Below are 24,236 nucleotides of genomic sequence, written 5' to 3' on the forward strand. Positions count from 1 at the left end.
GGTGTTGGTCTATAAAATGAAGGAAGTTACATTGAGCAGGAAGTTTAAAAATGCTTAGACAGATGTCATTAAAAAAAAAAAAATCAAGCTTGGCTTCCTGCCAAGTGTCTGTAATTAAAATTACTCTTCTTAGTGAGAAAAAAGCAGATGCAAAGGGAGGTTTCCTGTCTCTCAAAGTAGGAAATACAAATAACTGTTAGTCTTGCCTTTGTGTGTGCATGTGTGCATGCATATGTGTTTGTGTGAGTGTACGTCGTGGTGTGGGACTCTGATGCTTATTTCTGCAGTGCCTTGTGATAGAAAACTTTAGTCAATACTGTGTGGATGGGTGCTTTATTATAATCTATGCTCTTTTTGGTCTCATTTTTAAATTAGATCTTTGTTGAAAAATACTGTATATAAATTGCCCTTTCCATATTCCAGAAATGGCTGGTCTTACAGAAAAGAACAGTGAATTTCTGTGTATGGTGTTGAAGGGAGAACAGGATGTGGGTGGGTGTACACATGTGTATATAGCTATACTTATCTATACACATCATATAGCTAGAGCTGATAGCTATATTAACTTAGAAACCCATGCAGTTAATGTTGTGCAGCTTTTTAGCATACGTGGAAGAATACAAATATATAACTGCTTCTATCAATATAACATCTTTTTTTCAGTACCAGCATCTTTAGTTTGATGCCTTTAAATTATATTTTTATTTTGTTTCTTGTCTGGTGCACAAATTCTAAAACAGTCTATTATGCAAATTAGGCAAGTCTTCCATCAGGAAATGTGCTCTGTGACTCTTTTCTGTCACCACTGTTTGGAAGGGGGCTGATTCCTTTTCTGACCTATGAAGAGATAGACTTACAACTTACCCAAGTTGAAGAAATTATATCAGTCCATTTACCATGTTTCTTTTCAGATGTTGCCCTGAAGTTTGTAGTTTTGTTTCCTTTTAAGAACAAGCCCTTTTTGAGGAATGGCAGACAAGGCATGGGCACATGTTCAGATACTGATCCAAGGGAATAGGTAGATGCTGGTGGAGCAATACCTCTCGGCAATAGTGAGGGCTCATACCTATTTGTGCAGTGTGCATTCCATATTCAAATCTCAATATGAAGTTGTTTTCAGCAGCTTCACATTTACACAGGACAGATGTACTGTGTGATTCTTCTACCAGCACTCATAACCAGCTCTAGTTATTGTATATCTGCATTGAGATGTGCCATAGCATAGATACAGTTCCCTGGGAAAAGTATCCTGGTAATATTGTTTATTCTCATCACTGTATTGGGATAATTGGGTCCGGGGAAAGGGGTCAGTAGAACTGTGCTTATACTGATGGGGTGTTTTCCTAATTTATTGTGCTATCCAGTGGTTTTCAGCAGACTGTGCTTGAATTTGCCTCCAGCTCTGAAAGTGAGGTATAGCCCTAGCCCCGTTGTTCCAGTCAGTACATATTGTTCTAATATATATCAGATGGCATGTCAATACAAGCGTGCTGTACACTGTACAAATAGCACAGGGTGTAGATGCATGGATGCAGGGTCTCACCTTAAGGACATGAAATGAGGAGAAGTCAGCAGATAAGATCCCCAGTGTGTTTTGGGTGTGATGACCACAGGTTAGCATGTCCCTCTTTTTCCATGAGTCCACAATAATACATTGGAATGGCTTAATGTTACTGCTCTTTTCTTCAGGACTCTCAGTTTCTTTTTATGGGCTGACTGGGTTCAATGAAATTAGTTTCCTACAACCAACAAGAAACACTACTTACATTGATAAACCCTGGCTGACCTGAGTATCAGAAGCTGGTTGGCATGCTGCTGCAGTGTGTACTGACCTTTGTAAACAGCTCTTCCATGATTTTGGCATCTTTGAGTGCTCCTGGAAAAACTTCCCTTGGAACAGATAACAGAACTTGCTTCTGTACTTTGAGTTGCCAGATTATCTGGCAAGAGAGCTGCTAAAAAGAGGTTCTGAGAACAGCTGAAAAAGAGCAAGTACACGCCTGCTGCGAGCAATAGAGCAACTGGTACCCACTGTGCAAAAGGAGTGGTGACCTGAAAACACAACCAGAGGAATATGGACATGCACCTCCTGTGAGTGTTGCAATGCTGTGAGAGCTAGAGTTCTTAATTGCTCTGAGAAATATAGAGGGGCAAATCAGAATGGACAAGGACTAATGTAGGCTTTGGAGATGAAATCAGCTTACAAAAGCTAAGCCTAAGAATGCTGTTGGAAACTTTAGCACAGCTAAGCTCATAGTTCTTTCAGAAAATGGAGGAGAAACACTTTAAACTCACAATCCACTTTATAGCACAGCCCAAGGCCATAGGTAATCCATCTCTAGCAATCCTATGATGTCCTCAGTAAACACATGTTGAAAAATAGCATTTCAACAAACCTTATGTCCTCCTTGAAAAGGTAAGGAAGGTCAAATGTACAGCACCAACCATGAGAAATCCCTGGGTGCTCTTCCAGACCTGACTATACTCTTCTGGAAAGCAGTTTGCCTAAATCTAATCTGGGCTGGGTTTGCAATTATGCCTGGTATTTCTGGGATAAGACTACCAAATGCACTTTTCAGAGGTGCCAGGTAGGTAGTAGGAGAGGTTTTATTTCTGCTTCCCAGGTGGGAAGGGGAGCCATGCCAGGATTAAATGGTCTAATCTGTGGCAGCAGTCACAGCTCCCAAATTCTCATCTGATGCCCTGCTCTCCTAATCAGCAAATGTTTAAACTCTTGCTTTACTTTAAGCTGCTGACCATTACACAGAAAAGATAAGGCAGTCTCTGCTGTTGGCAGTGATGATGCCTGCTCCTGCCTCCCCCTGTAGTGGTGTGTTGTGTCTGCATTTGGGGAAATGAGCTGGGAGGGGAAGGCAATGGGGAGTTTTACTTGGGCCAGGCAGAAGGAAGACTGATCCTTCTTCTACTAAGAGTGTCAGATAATATACCAATGGTTTTCACTCTTGTGCTGCTCTGCTGCAGACAGTTTGCAAGTGGGGAAGGAAAGCAATGTGTTTTTTTGTTGGCATCTTGACAAAGCATTTTCATGAGCACGATTGCCCGTGGAAGACATCTGTTTAAGTTCCCAGCCCGGGATAGCAAGCAGATATGGGCAAAGGTTTGGGGCTGCATTTTTCCAGCAGATTCACTAATGTTTCACACACTTGAGTCCAGGGACAAGTAGCAGATGCCCTGAGCAGGCCTAGCCAGTGCTTTCAGCTGAAATGTGTATTTTGTGTCCAGCATATTCTCAAGGAGCTCTTTTGAGGAGTTCTAAGTAAACAATAAATCTCTCCACAATGGAATTCATACTGAGTGAATTATCAGGGTTAAAAAAATATTCTGTTGCTTTCAGCTCTTATCTTTGTTTACCGTATCACCAAGGACAGTGACCTGCCTTTGTGCTCTAATACTGAACTGTCAGCAAGAGAGACAGGAAGTGCTGCCTCCTCTATAGGCTCAGCATATAGGCTTAATGAGAAGAATAACATCTCAGCAGCAGCAGCTGTTGGTTTTGCTCAGTTTGGTTTATTCTCTTTTGTTGTCTTACTTCAGCAAACCTAGATAATCTTAGAGAAAGGCCTTTGTACCAAGCTTCTGAACTCTAATTTAGTGACCTTCAGATATTTAAACATTATTAAGACTAAGTCAAGCTGACAAAAGAGTCTATGTCCTTTTCATTTCCCACCAAGCTGAGCCTGTTTCATCCTGTGTGGAGCCCGGTCATGCACAGCACTCTGAACACGAGCCGTCTTTCAGCTTGAGAGAGCAGGGAGTGCTGCAACCCCAAGCAAAGCGCTGGCTCCATCCCTCACTGTGGTCATGCTGGGTTAAAGGGAAACTCCCCCGCTCCTGGGCCATGTGTTTAATAACTCCCCTTAAAGGAGTAAGAAATGCATGATGGAAAAAAATAATCAAATACAAAAGCACCATCCAGGACAGAGCAGAGATGTGCTGGTAGATCTGCACATGGTGGAGTGGCACTGCCTTGTCCCAACAGCCAACCCTCTGTGTTTTGGGGAGCAGGGGACTGAGAGAAGCCCAAGTCTGCCTTCTACATCCTGACACTGGCTGCAGGAACCCATCTTGATTTCTGCTCTGGGAGCAGTTTTGCTGCATTTCTTCTTCCACAGGTCTAATAGCAGCAGTAGTTTTCCTGCATAGTTCCCAGTTCATAATTTGAGAGGGCAGAGGTGCAGGGAGCAGGGAGAATTCCATGGATCCCAGCCTCTATTTGGACCCCAAAGATATCATAGCTAGATAAATCTTGAGTGCAGATCCCCTAAACTTTAAATTGGAGCTATTTTTTTCCATGCAAAGGTAGGCAAAGTGTGCATTCGTTTGCTGGTTTGTTGCTGGCGTGTGGGTGAGTGTATAACACACATTACAACCATTTTCCCCCAGCAATTGCACATTGTAAAGCAAAGCTTTAATAGCAGGTTAAGTTCACTTCTTTATTTACACAGAAGGAATATGTAAATTTTCTGTTCTAGTAGTCTGTCCACAATTTTGTTTTCCATTCAGGATTTACCTTTGTTTTGTATAATATTGGTATTACCTGCCAGGGCTTACCTTACTCATGACATGACTTTTTTTTTTTTTTTAGAGCAGGGGATTTATTGTTTGTACCATGTAATGATCAGGCTTTATACACAAGCATCATATGCTGCTGTCCTCTGAGCATGCCATCAGTATCCACAGGGTTTACCAGTCTTATTAGGAGTGGTGGAGGAGAGGAAAAGACTTCCCCAAATTTGCTTGGAAAGCTGAATCAGGACTTGACCTTCTGCTAGTAGGCCCTGTGGTTTTGCCACACAAGGGCTACTCCCCACACTCCTCCTGCCCTTGCAAGAATATGCCTGGAATCTGGCCCCACATTTCCAACTGTCATGTTGGTATAAGCTGGAGATAAATGAAGCCTTTTGTTAACTTGTTCCCTGCTTTGCAGGGTGCTCTTCTCTTCTGCGTTAAAGAAGAGCCAGTGGTGATGTGGCACAGAGGCAGAGATACGTATAGGCACTGTCAGCATGGTGTTTGTAATATACTGGCCAAAGTATCTCTTGTGGTAAAAATGAGACAAGACTCCATTATAAGGCACACAAAAAGGAATTTTCTATCAAGTCCACTGGAAGCAGGGAGCAAGCTGTCATCTTCCCTGGCTCTTCAGCTCCCACCCTGAGTAGTACCAACGAGCAAAAGCGGTGACGTGCATATGCAGAACACAAAAAAAAAGTCTTCCCACATCCTGACCTAGATAAATAGGACTTGGAATGAATTTTCTGACTTCACAGCAGTGACACTATGAATCTTCTGAGATTTGAGGAATATATATATATAGTCATATTTATGCCACTTCAAATAGGTGGATGTGTTACAGAAAGTACACACACACACACACACGTGTCCATGCACATGAAGAGAGGCCAGAAGTACTAATACCAATCTCTCTTACTGTGCCATGATGTGAAATAGGAAGTGAATGTGTTAGCAAAAGCTGTGGGTATGGACAGAAGTGCAAGATGCTCTGGCTCTTTTGAGCTGTATTGCAAATACCTTGGGAGCTGAGGCAGGAAAGGCTGTGAGGTTGCTCTAAGTTGTGCTAGCAGAAGGCAGGTCAAAGTATGCAAGGGGTGCAAAAGAGGATCACATCCACTCACAGTTTTTATCAGCACGTTTCTTATAAGAAGTGTAGCTCTGGCAGAGTATGATCCCAAGTAACCTGCTTTCCAAAATCTTTTCTTTCATAATTGAGCCAATTTTCCCCCAGGTTTTTTGGGGGGTTTTTTTTGGTGGTGGTTGTTGTTGTGGTTGTTGTTGTTTTTGGGTTTTTTGGGGAGGGGGGTTTGTTGGTTTTTTTTTTTTCTGTGAAGTAAGTATTATGTGACTGGGACTATGACTTTGGCTACCAAAATGTTGCGTGGTATGGTTTAAAGTAGAACAGCAAAGTTGGAATAGCAGCAACATGCCACTGGCCATTTGATCATCCTGCTGGTTCACTGGAGAGTATTGTAGATTTCTTTACGCACATAGAAGTCAAAGAAATAATAAGCACCCTTCTTCCATCACATAGTCTCTATTTATACATCAGGGTAGGTGTGAAAAGCAAGAAGTCCTGGTTTTTTCCTTTTTTTCCCTGCTAATGCTATTTTTTTTTTTACTTTTTAATTAAATTTCTTCATTTAGAGTCATGCAGCTGTCTGGGCTTCTGCCACAGATAAGTGGATCTTCATCTGACAGCAACAACCAAAATCTATCTTTCTTTTCCCTCTCTCCCCCTCACTTCCTCCCTTCCCCACCTCCCCCCTAGTACTCAGCAGAAACAAAATGCTATATATAAACTCAGCACAGTTTCCCCCCCAATTACTTTGTCTGCATGTTTCAGTTTCGTTCTGTGTCAAGCTTTGCCAAGGTACCAAGTTTGACATTTTCAAAAGGGGGTTGGATGATTAATCTTGTAGTAATGCCCCTTACACACCCCCAAAATGTGTGCTACTCTACTGTGGGTACTCTTAGGGGCAGCTCATGCTTGTCTGATGTTTATTCACATGAAGTTCCTGGTGTTGTAGATTTTTTTCCTTTCTTTTTAAAAAAGTCTGCATGATTCTATCTGAGTGCTAGCAGCAGATGGCCAAAGGGCAAGCAGGGATGGCTCATGGCGCTCAGTTAATGGAATATTACCAGCATCCTGCCATCAGGCTGCAAGTCTCTGTTATTTGTTTTGTATTCTCTCAAATCACTCAACACTGAAGTCAGGTGTATAACCAGAATCTCATATTTCATTATTAAAACAAAAGACAAGCAGTAAAGAAAAGAAAAAGGAAAAAAGGTTTAAAGTTGAAGAGGTAAGACTGAAAACATGATTCCCAGTTCAGAAGCCAGAAGGCATATGGAGTTCAAAATACTGTTATTTGTCATAAATCTCATGTGTTTTTCAGCCAGTTTCAAAGTATGTTGGGGCCTTGCTCATAATGTTTGAGCAATCAGGATTGGTAATATATGCTAGCTGCTCTCATGTGTGTGACAGGCCCTTTACAGAAAAAACCTACAGCTGTGTTTCGTCTTGGTACTCAGAAAATCCCTCCCCACAAATTAGCCCTTCTATAGATATCTACAGTTCTTTGTGCCTCAATTCATGATAAAAAGGCAGAGTATACCATCCTTTATTTGGTATTTTATATGGGTAAAATTGCTAGTGAACCCCCTGCAGAACACTATGTTTTATGCACTTTTCTGGCTTAAAAGCACTCTTTTGTGATGAGTGATTCTATCAAATGGATCAGTTTATGGGTGCCACCTTTGTGGCTCAATGGTATCTGGATCAAGTGGCCTCCCTTGTCAGGCCTGGGTCAAACCCAGCTGGGTACCACTGTGTTGGCCAGGCTCCCCTGTACCCCAGAACTTTTGAGACTTGATACTTTTGAGCTTTGAAAAATAAGAATAAAGGATAAAATACTGGGCATTAAAGTAGAATGGCTGTAAGTGAGATGACAGCACAGAAATGAGGTGTTGCAAATTTTTCATAATAAGGGTGTTCATTGAAATACAGAGGTAAATGAGTGATGTGGCCAGACATTGAGACAGAAAAGGGTCAGATTCAAGAAGAAAAAATATCTTTGAGAAGCAAGAGGGAAAGAACAGCAAATTGGTCTTCACACCAGGACTGTTGTGGGTCTGTGAGGTAATAAATAAATAAAGGCCAAAGCAGCTTACTCATAAAGCAGAAGAAATCGTGAGCAATACTTTCCATTTGTCTTCCCTGTAAAGCTTTATATCATCCTAAAACATGCTGGAAATGACCTTGTTCAGACTACAAATGCATTCTGTATTTTCTCACTGCTGACCCTGTGACTCCATCCTGCAGCTCTTTGAGTTGTGCTTTTGTTCCCCTTCGTTTCCATGCGCTCACGAGGGCCAGTGAGTCAGCACACGAGGGAGGGCTTTACTGCCCCTGGCAGTACATGGTGCCCCCCAAAACAACTGCACTTTCCAGGCTCTGTTCTCGGCTCCTGCATGTGGGGGTAGGTTCTCTAACCCAGGTATTCATATCTGTGCTAAAGGAGACCATGAAACATGTGGCCTCATGAAGTGAACACTTCTTTATAATCTCTTCTCGAATATGCATCTTCAAATGTCAGAAAGGCCCAGGCCTCAGTTTCTTTTCTTGTCTTCTCTTCAGTTTTTGTGGCTCACTTGGACACTGATAACTGCAAAAGATTGCTAGATAAAAAATTATTTTTTTTTTATTTTATGTCCTGAGCTTAAGGACAGGAAGGCTCTCCTCGGGGAAGATACAGTGGAGTTTTTCCACTGGCCTTTTTTTGATTGGAAATGTTCCCACAACTTGGGTACAGCTTGAGTGTCATTACAGAGGTCCAGTTGGCCCTCAAATAACCTACTGTGCTTATCAGTGTAATCAGGACCAAGTCATTGTGAGAAGTAAATCATAAACAGATGGACAGTCGTGCCATGCTGGTCTACAAAGGCTAGAGGAGACCAAAGACACAAAACAGTGCCAGAACATGACACCACGATGGCTTCACTAAATCTAAGCATGAACAGGCTTAGGGAAATTTTTGTGTTCCCAGTTGGAGAGTGAGGGAATAAAAGGAGAGACATCCTTGAATAGGCATCTGCCAGGATTCTTTGCAGACAGCTTTATCTGAATATCTAGAGAAGTTTGTCGTAGGTTACTGTCAGGGTAACAGACACCCCTGCTCACAGCCAGCTCCCCACTGAGCTTGGGGTAGTGCATTTTGGGCTGACAAGTCGTGTTGTTTTTTTCAGAGATCTTCTTCATGCACTGGAGGAAGAAAACACAAAAGCCATTTCAAGTGCTATCAAATTTTTTCACTTACCAGTTGTAAATTGCTTTGCTGTACCCAAGGCAGTCAGACCTTTCCAGAGGGAGCAAAAGAGGAAAAGGCACTGAATGGCTTTGGTTAGAAAATTTTCCCCCCTTTCTTTGTCCATTTTTCATATTTTCAGTTAAACTGCAAGAAGTTTTAACAGGAACAAACTTTTCCTTTGTGCCTTGTAGAAAGGCCACATGCTAAAATTTGGAGCTAGGACTGGATGTGGCCTTTACCAGTAAATTTTACCTGTATTAGATAGGAGGTGCACAAGTCTATGGCAAGGAATTGAAGCTTTGGCGCCGGGAGCACTTCTTCACATTCTGTACTTTTAGTACCATCAGTTTCTCAAGCACAGGCTGAACCTTGAGTTATGATTTTGGCAGCTGAAAGCAAATGAACCTCCTTTTTGTTTAAGTCCTATTTAAATGCTGTGCAATGGATTTCTTTCTTTTTTGGTCACTTTACATCTGTGCATTCAGAGAAGTATTTGATAATTTATGAACAGGAGTCACACTGAGGCTGAAAAATAAAAATCAGGTTAGTTATGAAGACTTCAGCTGGTGGGTGCTCAGCTGTTAAGGTTGCGAAGTGATGGTCTCAGTCTTCAGCACCTCTGCTGGCCCCTTGTGTGCAGGGGAGGGATTATTTACCAGGAGTACCTCACACATGCATTTGGAAGATGACCAACTAATTAATGTTTGCTAAACGCTTCGCGAGCCTCAGGGGAAAAACAACTATGGAAAGGCAAATTCTTATTATTGTGGTACTGCACCTAATGTACGTTAGAAGTTTCCAAGGCATTAGGCACTGCATAAATGTTGTATGGTATTAAAACTGACCTGCCCTTGTCGGGACAAATAATAATTACGCTGAGTGATGAGAGAATTTTGCCATTTCCCTGCTACAAATGTTTTCCTGTTTACTAAGTCAGAAAAGGTCTCATCCAGCAGTTACTGAAGCCAGTGACTTAAGCAGCGACTGGCTCAAGAAGGACAAATTACAGAAATAATTTATTTTTTGTAAAGCTCTGATCTCCTCATAGGTTGGACTGTGCTCTCCAGAGCATATTTCCCCAAACTGCGTGCCTGGGGCTGAGACACTTCTCAGTCCACAAGGCTGCCATAGAGACGAAGAACAACCAAAGACAACCTCAGCACGTAGACCATAAGATAAGCCTCTATTTGCAGCATGAAAATTCATGCTGATGTCTTTTAATATAAACATAACGTAAGGAAATGAACATTTGATTAAACTAAACACACAGGCCTTTTATATGCAAGGCCCTAATCTAAAGCACTGTCACCTCCATACAGAAAATACCAGCTGGAGCAGGAATGATTAAATTAGATCATCTGGCTCTTATGTGATACCATGTCTACTGAGAGGGGGGAAAAAAAATCCCTCCTCTTTATTCCTGTAGATCTGCAGCAACCATCAAGGGACACTTCTGTAGCAGGAAGGATTAAGTCTTGCACAAACTTCAGTGGTTAATGTGCTTTGGACTGGTGACATGCCCTTCGGACAGACCTACCCCAGTTTTATAATTCTCTTTCTCAGCCTTTTGGGCCTCTGGCAGTCCTTTCTCCTGTTTAATTTCCTCCTTGCTTCCCTCCCACTGGGATCCCTCACCATTCAGCATTTCTGCCACCCAAGTAGAAATTTTGATTGTGTCAGACAAGTGTAGAAAGAGAGACTTTCGTGCCTTGGTGGGCTGTGGAGAGAACCCGGGGCGGATTTCCTGGGGGCTGAGTGGTTTTTAAGGAGACGAAAAAGAGGCAGTCTCTGTGCCTCTGATGATCTTAGCCTGCTGCAATGCATGAGCAGGGATTATACCACATCACAAATAGCTGGAGCAAGGCATGCACTGAATATAGGTAGTGAGTCGCTTCTAGAGGGGAGCTACTCTTCCCCACATAGCCTAAGTAAAATAATAAAAATTCACATAGTGAGGGTACTTATGTACGAAACACTGCCTGGCCTGGCAGTATCATCACACTGGGGAACTGCACCTTCATTTGTGACAGCAGAGCACCCCAGGCACCCAGCCTCACTTAGAGTTATTTAATCAATTTTCATGTGAAGGCACACACTTCTCTTGGCAATCTGGGACTAGATGAAGTTGACAAATTTACAAAACCTAAATAGAAACAGATTGTTTTCTCCTTTCTTTTCATTTGTAGCTTGCCTCATAAAGTATTTCCTTAGAGATTTTCTTCTTTTTTCCTGACTATCTTTTTTCTTGATCGTCTACCTGATGGCACGCGTTCTGTTCTTGCTGATCACCATGTGTCAGTAGTAATGTAGGTGGAAGAGAATTTCTGGCTGTTTTGGTTGCAGCTTTTATGTTTATCTGTTCAGCTTTGGGACACTGTTCAGTTTCAGGAAGTATTTTATCTCACAGAGGTCTCCTTGTGAGCAGTGATGCTACAAAGACCCTGTTTTAGCATTGTGGAAGCTACTGGAGGCAGAGCAGGTCTGTCTTCTGTCAGGAGCTGAATTCCTTGATTCAAAAAGCAAAGTAACATTAAAGTGCATTGACATTGGTGTAACCTTATACCTTCTGGCTCTTTCCCCAGCACTATTTGGTACATCCTTGAACCGCATTTTCCACTCCCTTACACTGATACAGCCCCAGGGAGCAGTGTGGATTCGCACCAAAGTGAAGGGGAGAATTTGGCTGCAAGGTCTGCGTGTAGTGTTGTTATCAGTGTGAAACTGGTGCCCCAGCTTTTCCCACCAGCTCTGAACTCAGCCTGAAAATCAGAACCTTCCTCTGAGTATGGTCAGTTGACTTGCATGGTAGTGAACCAGAGAGAGGTGGAGTTAGGGGTGAGGGTGACTGCCAGGTGATTTAAACAAAAAGCTGTAAGACTAAGTTTGTCTGGCACTAACAGTCTTTAAGGGGAGCTGGGAGGAATTTGTTTGAGGAGTCTGAAGCACTGAATGTTGTCACATCTTGAGATGGGCCTCAAAGTAATTTTTTCAAACCCAGTGAGCAGCCACCCAGGGTGGGGGTCAGACCCTGACGATATTCCACTTGAATAACAAGCCAAGCAGATGAAACAGGTGGCAGATAACCCACACGGAATAAAGAAATAAATTGAAATCTTGGGAGTTTGTGTTTGGGATAGCTTTTTCTTGCTTATGGGGAAAGATGCAAGAGGGGACGGAGCTGAGAACTTTAATGTTGATTTCTGAGAGCGTGTGAGAAGACACAATGCCGATGGCAGAGGCTCTAGTGCTATCAAGGTGTGTTCTAAAGATTTGAGGGGTGCTAGGCAGCTCAGAAAGTCTCTTTATCTGGAAAGTCAAGCATTCTGGAACTCAGGCTTGTTGTCCTATGTTTTTATTCCTGAACCTTGCTCTCGATTCTATAGTCAAGAACTTAATATTTTCCTAGAAGTTTCTGCAGGCCTCTGTCACTGGAAGTGGCCAACAGACACTTGGTGATTTTAGGCAGGCTTTTCTCTGTCTTAAGGCCGTGATCTGTCTTGCAGAGTGAGTGGGACTCAGGAGCATCAGGGTCCTGTTTCCCAAGCAGCATGGGCTGATTCTCCCTGGTGCCTTGACTCAGAGGCATGTGTCACCTGGCAGCTGTGGACAGGAGGGAGGGAAAATTTGCAGTAAGTATTGCATGAGGACTGCCTTAAGCATTTTTTGAGTGTTTGGTCCAAGTTGTGGGAATAAAGATAAGAAATTTTACCTCATCAACTTTGTCCCTATCCCGCTGCCTGAGCTTGTAGGGAGGCTTTAGTGTGGTATTTTATAGGGGTTCCAGTATGGTGTCATAGAAGTGGTCAAACATGAGACAAGCTTTCTTTAAGCATGTTAAAGACAGATGCCTGTTAAACCATCCCACCCCTTATTTTCATTGATCTGCATTTTGAGTGCAGTCCAGTCTCTAACCTTTCCTTTCCTGATAGGGTTGTTGGCAAAGTTGTCATGGGGCAACCCTAATTTGACTTTCTTGTACTTCACATTCTTACATTTCTTCCCCCTCTGTGAAGCCGAGTGAGACACACAGGCTCTAGTTCTGTTAGAGTATGATCAGCTCCTAGAGGTGACCAAAGAGAGGTCAAAACCACAGGCAGATTCTTTGATTTATCAGCAGCTTTTGATGCCTTTGATCGAGAAACATTATTGACCTGTTTGTGAATGGCTGTGGTCTGATTTGGCAATTTGAGAGGGAGTGGGGTGAGAGTAACCCGGGGTGATGCTGGCTTTTTTTCTTGACTCCTATCCTATTGCTATCCAAAGTCTATATTTTGGGGGAGAGCCCACGTGAGCTGTGTATCTATGCATTACACAGATAACTCATGGATTGGCATCTGTGCTTAAGCAGATCTGCACGTCATCGCTCTGACCTGGACTTTGTCACAGCCACACCTGCCCATGAGCCACTGGATTTAGATTGCAATTTCTCAGAAACCTCAGCTGGTTCAGTATCAGGCCATGACTCAGCAGTGCTCCTTGTGAGGAATGTGGTCTCGGCAGGCTTTGCTGCTTCTAAATTGAATTCAGGTGCACATCACACTGTCAGCTGCACACAATTTTTTCTGATTTTTTTTCATTTCTGGATGCTGAGCATCACTAGAGCATGGCCAATAGGGTAAGTGGAAATCTCGTATTCACTGAGGTATACCTCGAATTACCATTCCCAAAACAGAGGCAGTAGAGGAGGATGATCATCAGCTGCTTTGGGGAAAAGTTCGTGTCTCATCTTGAGCTGTCACTGAAGATAGGTTCATGCTGGACATTGTATGGAAGCAACTGAGGTGCAGGCATATGTTCCCTTCTGCTGACTTGGCTGTGGTGACACCAACCACAGCCAGCAAAGAAGAGCCAGCAACTGGGAACAGTAACATCTCAAACTGCAGCAGAGTGATTGGCCAGACCACTCCTGTCAGCACTTGGATTCCCTTGCTGTTCATTGAGGAATTAAAAGTTAACTGAGGGCGGTGGTAAAAAATAGGTTTGCCTGCCTAGAAAATGCTAAAACCAATGCTGAAAAGCAGAGGTGGATCTGAAGGTAGTTATCTCTCTTGGAGTTTATATGGGGATTAAAACACGCGTCATCCTTGTAGCACATAGGCAATTTTATAATCACTGCTGGTATTTCACCTCAGGGTACTCTGTGGGAGGAAGAATTAATTTCCCATCTTTTTCTAAGTAATGGAGGCTTGTGATTTTCTGTCAATCATAAAGGAGAGTCTGTGGCCAAACTAGATGCCAGAAGTGATTGAATAGTCTGGGGTTGGTAAGGGTGTACCACCTCACCTCCAGAAATCAAACTGGGGAAACATGCATGCAGAGAAATGCCACAAGATGTTACGTGGCCATTTACTTCCACATCAACAGGAAAAGGCACTACAAGGTTGTGCAAGGCATAAGAAAAACTGCTGTGCAAAGCAGGAGCTGCAAAATTAAAATACAGGATGTTTTATTATATGCAATCCTCCCTCACACCCCTCATCTCTTCTTGTTAAAGACAGAAATCTTTCTTAGTGGAAAAAAAAAACCCCTCATCTTGGGTACAAGGCAATTTAGACAATTTTTTTTTTTTTCAGGGGGTTAAAGAGGCATGTTTGCACAACATCACCCTCACCCCAGCAAACCTGCCAGCGGTTGATAGATATAAATAGGGACATTTAGGGAGAAAAGCATATTTACGTTCCTTTGAAATGTGCTTGGCTAAAGGCATATTTTTAAGAGAGGGAGTGGAAAAACAAATGGAAAATATTTTCTTTGAAAGGGAAAAAAAGCAACAAACTGTCCTTCCTAAATAGAGATGCTTGGCTTGTGTGTACTTTACACAGCTGCAGGTCAGACCTTGCAAACAACTACTAAATTAGGTCCAGCTACTTTGATGCTAAAAGCATGGAAGTGCCAATAATTAAGTTGCATCAGATGTAGGAAATGACTGATGTGTCTGTCATTCTCATGATAGCAGAGTTCACTCTGCTGCCATTCGACTGACCCCTCCTTCTTTATGTAAGCAAAAGGAATTTTCTTCTAAAAAAAATCAGCTAGTTTTACACCTTTGTTTTGTTTTCTGAACTGCTAATCCCCTGAAGGTATAGAAGCTATTTGAAAGAGCAAATCAAAGCTCCAATAATTTAGTGTTATATTATTCGTTGATGTATGGTTTGATTTAGCGGCTACTTATTATATCAGGTTACTATATAATTATCCTAATTATTGACTCCAGAAGTAAGTAGAGGGATTATGAGAGAGACAGGAAGGCTCAGTGGAAAGAGCATGGTTCAGAGAATCAAACACATCTCGGTGTGCGCTTGGCTCCACCACTCATTTTCTCTGAGCCTGGACTCTTCTCACAGCCAGCCTGTCCATGAAATCAGGAGGGATTGCAGGAACAGGAGTCAGATGCTGACTCAGGATTCAAAGAGATGCAGGAGAGCACTATAAAAAGGCGAGGAGAAAGTTGTGAAAGATAATTGTAAAACTGGCAGATAAAAATAAAAGAATGCACACCACAGAGTGCATTTGCATTGAAGAGTGGAGCACCTCTGTGGGCATGGAGAAAGGGAGTTGTGCCATGAAGACCTGAAATTTGAGACTGCATTTCCAGCCTCTGCTACTGATTTCCCCTACAAAATTAGGCAGCCCTTGGATCCCTCTCTGCAGAACAAGGGTGATAAAAATCATTCTCCTAGCTTTGGTTTCAGCGCTTGGAATTATTGGAGCACTGTTCCTTACACCATGGTTCTCACGTGGCTTTTAGGCTCCTAGCCCTTTGTCTGATAACCACTGGCCTAAGCCAAAGGTTTGAGTTAGCAGGCACCAGTGCAAGATAAAAGTCACACTGAAAGGCTGTCAGTGCAGTCCATACTTCCTGTATTGATAATATTTGTCATATACTGACAAAATACTTCATCTATTGACAAGCTGAGTTGCATATTTTCCCCTGAGAGAGAAGCACACACATGAGTTCTACTCAGCCTGTGCAAATTACTTTCTCTGCTTCTGCTTTTCTTTCCTGAGCCAAAAAATGGGGATAATAGAATGTATCTATTTCCTTCCTAGAAAAGATCAGTTGATGTGAAATGGTGCATGGTGGCTTAATGCTGAATAAGTGGGATACCCTAATCCAGCAAGGTATCCTTGTTCTATTGTATGCCTTTTCTGCATACCATCTGGAGTTGTTCTCTGCTTAGTATTTTCAGTATGTACCATATGTTTTTGCATGAAAATTCAATAAAATATGCATTATACATGAAAAGTGCTGTAGTAAATAAAGGAAGGATGGAATCCAGTCCCCTTTGTGAACGGCCAGGGCCTCAAATCTTCATAAAAGGTTTAGTCTAGTCTGACGTCTGTGCTTTTCTCCAATTTACTCTGTGTCAGTCTTTAGGAGATGCTCTAATTTAAAACAAAACTCTACTTTTTTGATGAGGTTATTCGATGTTCTTTGGCTGCCCTCTGCTGAGAGCACTGAATAACACAGGGAAGATGGCCTTTTTCCAAGGAAGGTAACTGTGGAAGAAATTCCCTGTTTGTCTGTGTGCTGCGTTGTGTCAATGCTGCTGTTTGGTGTCTTTCATTGTCTGTTTGTTGCCAGTCAGAAGGCAAAGTCTTCTGAGGTACAGCCCTGCTGGGGTTTCAGTGCCCACCAGTCCTTCTCAAGGGTTGGATGGCTTTGTAGGACTGCGAAGACATGGGCTCAGGCATTGACCATCGTGAAAAATTAAGCAGCATTAAGCAAAGGCTGGAGGAAACAGGCTTCTCTGCTCAGGCACTTTTGCAGTCCTGCCAGGTGGGATTTGAGCTATACCTCGGCACCTCCCTTCTTGGCAGAGCAATTTACCACCTCATGCTGTTCCTTATTGGGGTTCCAGCATTTTCCAGTGCCTTCTCCACTCCTCCACAGGCATCACAGCACCACCGCTTTATTTCTATAGCTGGGAAAGTGCAGAGGGGTTGTTCCAACATTAACAAGAGTAACTGAAGGAGTTGCTGTTTCTTGAGAACAAAGTGTGAGCCGTGCTCTTGCCCTTGGGGAGAAACAAGGGTCCTGTGCAGATTTTGGTACACGTGGAAAACAATAGCTCTGTTACAGCTATTGATGCTCTCTGTAATGACCTGCTTTTAATACTTCCTAGCAAGTTGATTTATTATTATACCTTCAGCTGGGCTGTGCACCAAAGCATTTTTGATGATGAAAGGAATGTTACACGCACATTTAATTACTGCCCACATTTTTGTATAATTTTATCATTTACTGTTTTAGATGAGACATCGAGTTCTTCTACAGGAAAGATGCCCAGTAAAAAAATAGATGATTTTAAAAGCTAATCTGAGACGAGTTTGGCACTTACATGTGAGAAAACATAATTGCTCCTTTTGTCCTGCCCTTTCAGATGGTCCCTGATTACCAAAATGTGCAAGAACTCCCTTATCTGGACATGGTGATCGCAGAGACGTTGCGCATGTACCCACCTGCATTCAGGTATCTTTTTTTCCCCCTTCTGATTACATGGGATAGCTCCCTGGCTCTAAAAAATGGAAATCTGCTGTTGGAAGACCAATGGTCTCTGAGTCTCTGTGCCAACATCAATACTGCTTTGTGCATTTGAAAGGTATAATGTGGCCTGTTGAAGGAAAGCTGGATAATTCTGGTATTTCTAAAGCTCATTTTTACAGTGAATTGGCCAAGGTTGCTTCCTCACCAATCTTCATATCCCCCAAGGTTAGAGGATGGAGCCATTTTGAAGCAGGTGTGGCCTCAGAAAGCAAAAGGCTGCTGCTTCCAAATGCCTCAAGCTTGCAGGATATGCACCAAAACCCATCCCTACCCTGTTGCTTATTACAGCCCTGACCTGTGGAAGGGTTGCACAGTCTGAAAGCTGTATTTTACATGTGTATTTAACTTTGGCCCATTTACACTTAGCACTGCCTCATACTAAGAGAGCTAAACTAATGGTAACATCCATTAACTCTTGAAAGTTTTGTCCCAAATCACACATGACTTATTTTACTGTCTTAATGAACTGAAAACAAGGAAAAAAGAAATTAGAAAACTCTTTGATTGTTAAAGCTCCAAGTTATCACAAGCATAAATACAAATATTAAGAAATACAGTTTTTCAAAGTGATCAGCCAATTGCAATGCTTCTCATGAAGCTCAGGGAGAAAATCAGGTGACTGGAAAGAAGCCAAAGCTGAGCTTGCTGTGAGAGCTTTTGAAAAATTTAACCCATGACTGCAGGCACCTTAAAACAAAAAAAGCTTAAAATCATATTCTCTTCTGTATGTTCAGCAGGATTGGAAGTCAAGGTATTTTTCATGGCCATCTGCAGGATTTTTCAGATAGTAAATATCAAAGAGATCTGCTCCTGGATGAGATGATGGGGCTTTACTATGTTATACTTGGGGTACAAGTGGAAACTGTTTTGCTGGTTAAAGTGACAGGGTCTTTGGGTTTGGGCTGTATCACTGGGAAACAGTCTTTGTTTATCAGATGGGAGACAGAACAAGAATGGAACAAAGTTCTTCTGAAGTTTTGTTTGGTGCTGTCAGTGCTGTTTATTGACCTGGCTTTTACTCTGATGAATGTGGAATGGGTGGGACAACCCAGGGCTGCTGAAAGATGTTAATTGCCTATGACAAGGATAATGCTGAGTTAAGGGAAAAATCAGTAGCAGCCAAGTTTGTTATTCAATGAGTTGGTTTCATTTTTTTAAAAAATGAACTTACTATCCAGAGAACTTTCTCCCCCAGAACTCAAGTTTCCATTATCACCAAATTCATGTAAGAATGAGAAGGATAGCTTGTCAATGTTTGTTTTGGTTTGTTTTGGGTTTTTTTGAATGCTAGATTTTTGTTCCAGGTTTGAAGCCTCTGTTATTTATTTGTCTATGAGAATGGGATATGGGTGACAGCAAGGAAAGAATGTGTTTCTGTAATAATACCAGACTGACAGCCCTGAAGGTGAAATCTTTGTTCAACTTTTTAAGCGGAGTTTGGGAAGCAGCAAAGGAAGCTCCTGCGCATTGTCTCACCCCTGTGTTTGCAGATGGTGGCAAGGAATAGTTCCCAGACTGAGACAGCAGGGTATCCACCTGGGTCTGGGCTGATCTGGGATCTGTAGTGACCACTCAAGCACCAAAAGATCTGGATAAGAACCTACCACCACAAGTACACAGCCACACACAATCTTCTGTAAGAGACAAGCTGAGCTTTGGCAGGTGACTTTTCTCAATCTTGTCATGGTGAGGTTCCTAAGGACACCTCTGTCACCTATCACCACAGAGTGGGAGAAAACTGCAGAGTTTTGTTTTTAACATCATGCCTGTCTTTGATGAATATATGTGAAATGTTTTCCAAGGCTTGTGAATTGGTTGTATTTCCAGAGTAGCATCAGCAGCAGAACACTCAGCCCTAATATTAAAACCATGCCTTGCTAAGTTTCAGGTTCTGCACCAACAGGGGGGAGCTTCTCAAATAAACAAACTCAAAGCTTTATTTACTATGCTTTTTTTTGCTGGAAGCAAATCAGCATATACTCTTTCTACCTGTTATTAGAGATGACTGACACTTTTCATCAGCAATTTTCATAAAAAATGAGTCTAAACGCAACATCAACAATAAAATAGCAATTTAGCAGTTAATGCTTTGGAAAGCAGTACACAACCAGAATTGCTTTCCTGTGAAAAGGGCAAAAGTCAATCACCTGGACTGAAGCTACGGACTTCTAAGTGGAGATGATTATAACCTGAGAAGACACTGGCATCAGCAACAGTTGTTGTATTTACCTATGAGAAAATGTTACCCCAGAAATTGTTTGGTCAGATGAAGACAGATACTTTTATAGATCTCTCCTGCTGTATTTTTAACCTTTATTAATCATCTGGGATGCATGATGCTGTTGCAGATTCACTAGGGAAGCAGCTAAAGACTGTGTAGTGCTGGGGCAGCATATTCCAGCTGGAGCTGTCATTGAAACTGCAGTTGGACACCTTCACCACAACCCTGAGTTCTGGCCAGAACCTGAGAAGTTCATTCCTGAGAGGTATGTGGAGTAATGGTTTTCATCCTTAGGTTGAAGTCCTTACTTGGGCCCGTGGGCACAGAACTCCAACCTGTCCAGTGCAGGCACCAGATTCTGCTGCTCTTTCACAGCCACAGTCACCCACTTGTTCGTCCAAAGCAGCATTTCCACCAAGAGGAGCACAGTTTTATTTAGACCATAAAAACATGTTATTTCTACTAAATCAGACAAGTGATGATAGGGTGTATCCCACAGAAGGCGCAAGGTTTGGTCAAGGTTGAACAGTGGCAGAGGTTTTCAGACTTGTTTCCAAATCAGATACTGTGAATAATGTTGCTTCTGGGTGAGAAATTCTGAAGTGGGACAATATATTCACTGGCTTGGCTGTACCTGGGAAACTTGTGCAGCTCCTTTCTGGTTTAGAGGGCCCTTTTCATCTGAAACATAATGGTGTGGGTACTCCGTGAGTGGGGAACCTACCACTTCTCCCACTGGGAATCTGCTCTCTGTCTGTAGGTTAGGATCCTTGGTTCTTGCTTGGCAAGACAGTTTTACGTGGAGCATTTATATCTTCAGTGGGTGAAACCCTGTCAAGCTGTGGTTTTGTATATGCCCTGTGTTACAGGTGCTGGGCTAAGCTTACAGGGAGAGTTTCAGCTGATGTGGTGCTGTGTGGAAGCACAATTTAGTTTTGTGGGCAGCTATATTTTTAAACTGTTTTGGGGGCAGATGCATTATAAGCTGCCACTACATTCAAAAGTTTACTAAGAATAATGTGCCTGCTCCATTAACAACTGGGTGTGAGGCAGGCAGCCCAGAACCATCTTTGCCAGCAAGACAACAGTGTGTGGTGAAGGTGCATTTGCCCAATGCTCCTTCTGGAATAAATCTAGGCATATGCTCCATCAGAATCTTTTTGGCCATGAAGAAGAGCAATGCCAGGGTTAGAGAAGTGCAGAGATTTTGCTGGAGAAGAATCTTAGCAGTAACTGGAAGTCTGGAGTGGGTTTTTTAGCAATGCTTATCTAGAAATACTTTCTTAATTCCTTATTACTCACCACTTTAACAGTAGTATGAAAGGGTAAAATGGTTAGTGAGGGCTGCAGTCACCTTGACTCACACAGTGCTGTTTGGTACAAATCGGAGATAAATTCCCTTTTGAACCTTTCCTGAGGAATGATCCATAATTACTAACACTCTGCTCTGCTTGTATAGTTGGGAATGTTAGCAGGAATTATAAAATTCCTACAGCTACAGCCTTCCCCCCCAGTATTTCATTTTGAAATTGGCCATAGGAGTAAAACAGGAGTAAAGGGGGACTTTAAATTTACTAGAATGATATATGGGGGTGATCAAGGCAAGAACGGTCTGAACCTGTTTGCATGGGATATGCAACAGTGCTTAGTACATGAGGTCCTTCAATCTCGAATTAGGGGCCTCTACAGTACTTTTTGGAGTAGTGGCTCAATCTTATTTAGGTTATCTAAGCATGGGGGTGGAATTAGTGGAAATACACAATATTATTTTTTTCCAAAGCTCCAAATAGCCTGTATTACCTCTCATGTCTTTCTACCATGCTTGAGTTCTCTGGACCTTCATAGTCTAAAGTTCTTGAAAACTGAATCCAAAGACATGAGAGACTTTCATTAAAGACAGATTGGAAGCAAAACTCATATGTCCATGTCCTCTCCTGAATCACCAACTGACAAAGGCTGATGGCAAAACGTCAATTATCTTTTTACTTACGATGTCAGGACATAATCTATCAAGAGTCCCCTTGACCTGTCCATTAAGATCATTTGAAATAACCAGCTTTTGAGATTTAAATGAAAAACATGGAATCAGGAGCAAAAAGCATTTCTTGAACTGGTTTCCATCTCTGCACCTTCTAGGTTTACAGAGGAGGCCAAGAAGGAACGACATCCCTTTGCATACCTGCCCTTTGGGGCAGGACCCCGTGGCTGCATTGGCATGAAAATGGGTTTGTTGGAGACCAAGATGACTCTGCTGAGGATTTTGCAGAAGTTTAAATTCAAGACCTGCTCAGAGACTGAGGTTTGTACATGCAGAGGCTTAAAGATCACACTTTTTAACTTGAGGGAGTTGACAGTATGTCTTAGTCAGGACAACTGATTTGCCTTTCTGACTTCTCTTCATTTGAGAAAACTGCTAGAGACACTTCCATAATGAGAGATGAAGCATGGACTGCATGTTTTAAGCAAAATGTGATTTCAGATATGTAATTTTTCCAACAGAAGAACTGTAACACAGGCCTGCCTTAATGGAGAGCAGTATGGCAAGACCACAGGCAAAATATCATAATTCATATGGGGTGAGAACGTGTGTACGTATTTCACAGGATTTCAGCTCTTTAGTATATGCCTATTGCTATGGACATTGCACCCAGCTCTAGAGTTTACAGAGTTGATTTCATTCTGTTCACATCTGCAGCATTTCTGGGTAACCACTGCCTCAGCCTCTGGCTGTAAATTCTATTTAATATTATACCATCACAGCTGACTGTAAAACAAGTACTTTACAGGTTCCACAGTAATCCTGGTATGGACTGGTCCTCCAGCAAAAATGTCTGTCTGTGTACGGGGGTGTCATACACACATAAACAAACACATACAACTGCACATAAGATGCTCTTTTCTCTTTCAGATTCCTTTGCAGCTCAAATCAAAAGCCACACTTGGACCAAAAAATGGAGTCTACATAATGCTGGAATCTCGCTAAAAGGAAATGTACATCCTGAAGCTTTCTGGAATGAGACCCTTTGTTACTGACTCACTGGGTATAATTAATTTTCAACACTCCAAGGACAGATAGGAGCCTAAGTCCCAGTGATGGTCAGTAGATGCTTCCTCACTGCCCTCCTGTGGGACAGCCTCCAGTCACTTCTTAAAATGGGCTCTCTACAGTCCTTTTTGGAGGTTTTCAAATTACTGTGAATAGTATTTGTAAAGAAGCACCCCACTTCCATTTGCTTTTCTACATCACTCTTCTTTTATCTGTGAGAATGCTTTCCTCATGCTAAATTTCCACAATTTACAGTAATTTTAATTACAATTTATTGTACGACACATCCTTCTCATGCACTTATGAGTCCTAGAGAAAGCCCAGAAAACACCACAGTTACAGCAGAAGACCTGGGACACAGTGCATTGGATTTTTTTATGAACTCCACTAACAGTCAAAGCTGCGACCCCAGTACAATGCTTAATCTCTACCTGTGTCTGTAAAGCTGGAGAAGTTGCACCCCCTTTATCCTTTCAAATGATTTTAAATAGATTAACAATTTGCACTTGGCACATTCCACTGAGGTGACAGAAGAAGAACAAACAGTGCCCTGGCTTACCAGTAAAGTTCCAGCAGCTAAGACCAAAGAAATGAGGTGACAGCCATTTTGCTGGCTGCTGAACTGCTGTTGGAAAGGTGGAGACAAAGAAGAAATGAATTTAAAGCAAGCAGGAGGACTGGAAGAAATTTAAAAGTAATCAGAAGGTGCTAAAGGTAATCAGATGTGCTACCACATCTGCTTCATGGGGAGGCCTTTCCTTTCCAAGCATTGCAGTTGGCACCATCCCTGTCTAGCTCCTTGAATCAAGGAAATTAAGAGCATTCACGCACTAGAGCCGGTGGCAAAGGAGTGGGATTCAGGATCATCAGACCCAGCAGCTCTCTTGACTCCTTCTGTGACACTGGAGCAGGTCATGTCCCAAGTGCCTCACCCCCCTCAGGAGGAACTTGTCTGATTGCCAGCTGCAGCAGCATGGAACTGCTGTGTGACTGCACAGGCATCTTCCCAGACAAAACAGCTGTAGCTTCCACTCCTCACATTCCCTCTGTCCTCCTCCTCTGCAAAGCCTTCACCTGCCACACAGCTAGTGTTGCACAAGAAGCTAGGGGAGGACACAGCTGGGCCAGTTGACCCCCACTGAACACAGGGACGTTCCATACTCTATGGCAACATGCTCAGCACATAAAACCAGGGGAAGAAGGAAGGAGGATGACATTCAAAGTGATGGCATTTGCCTTCCCAAGTCACTGTTATGCCTGCTGGAGCTCTGCTTCCTGGGGTGGTGGAACACCTGCCTGCACATGGGAAATGGTGATTGAATTCCTTGTTTTGTGTGTGGCTTTTGCTTTACCTATTAAACTGTCTTTATCTCAATCCATGAGTTCTCTTATTCTTACAATTCTCTTCCTCATCCCACTATGGGGGGCATGAATGAGCAGCTCTGAGGGGCTGAGCTACTGGCTGGGGTTAAACCACAACAGAACTGTGAGAAGAGATTGGTGCAGTCCCAAGAACCTTTTTTAAAATTCATTTATTCTTACATTTTTCTTTAAAATTTCTGTATATAACAAAAA

The 24,236-nt window shown here is 42.5% G+C and overlaps 1 protein-coding gene across 2 annotated transcripts in view; it reads left to right on the forward strand.

Moving 5' to 3' along the window:
• TBXAS1 (thromboxane A synthase 1) overlaps positions 1-24,036 on the forward strand; it is a 259,885-nt gene extending 235,849 nt beyond the window's left edge. For both annotated transcript variants that reach the window (XM_066183899.1, XM_066183900.1), the window contains 4 exons: positions 17,231-17,319; positions 19,743-19,880; positions 21,752-21,914; positions 22,524-24,036. In XM_066183899.1, the coding sequence (XP_066039996.1) occupies positions 17,231-17,319; positions 19,743-19,880; positions 21,752-21,914; positions 22,524-22,598 (465 nt within the window). In that variant the 3' untranslated portion in view covers positions 22,599-24,036. The remainder of the gene's footprint in view (positions 1-17,230; positions 17,320-19,742; positions 19,881-21,751; positions 21,915-22,523) is intronic.
• Positions 24,037-24,236: the final 200 nt, after the last annotated feature.

This window comes from Chamaea fasciata, unplaced genomic scaffold (genome assembly GCF_029207755.1).
Source record: "Chamaea fasciata isolate MVZ Bird 193981 ecotype frontalis unplaced genomic scaffold, bChaFas1.0.hap1 SCAF_5, whole genome shotgun sequence".
NCBI lineage: Eukaryota > Metazoa > Chordata > Aves > Passeriformes > Sylviidae > Chamaea > Chamaea fasciata.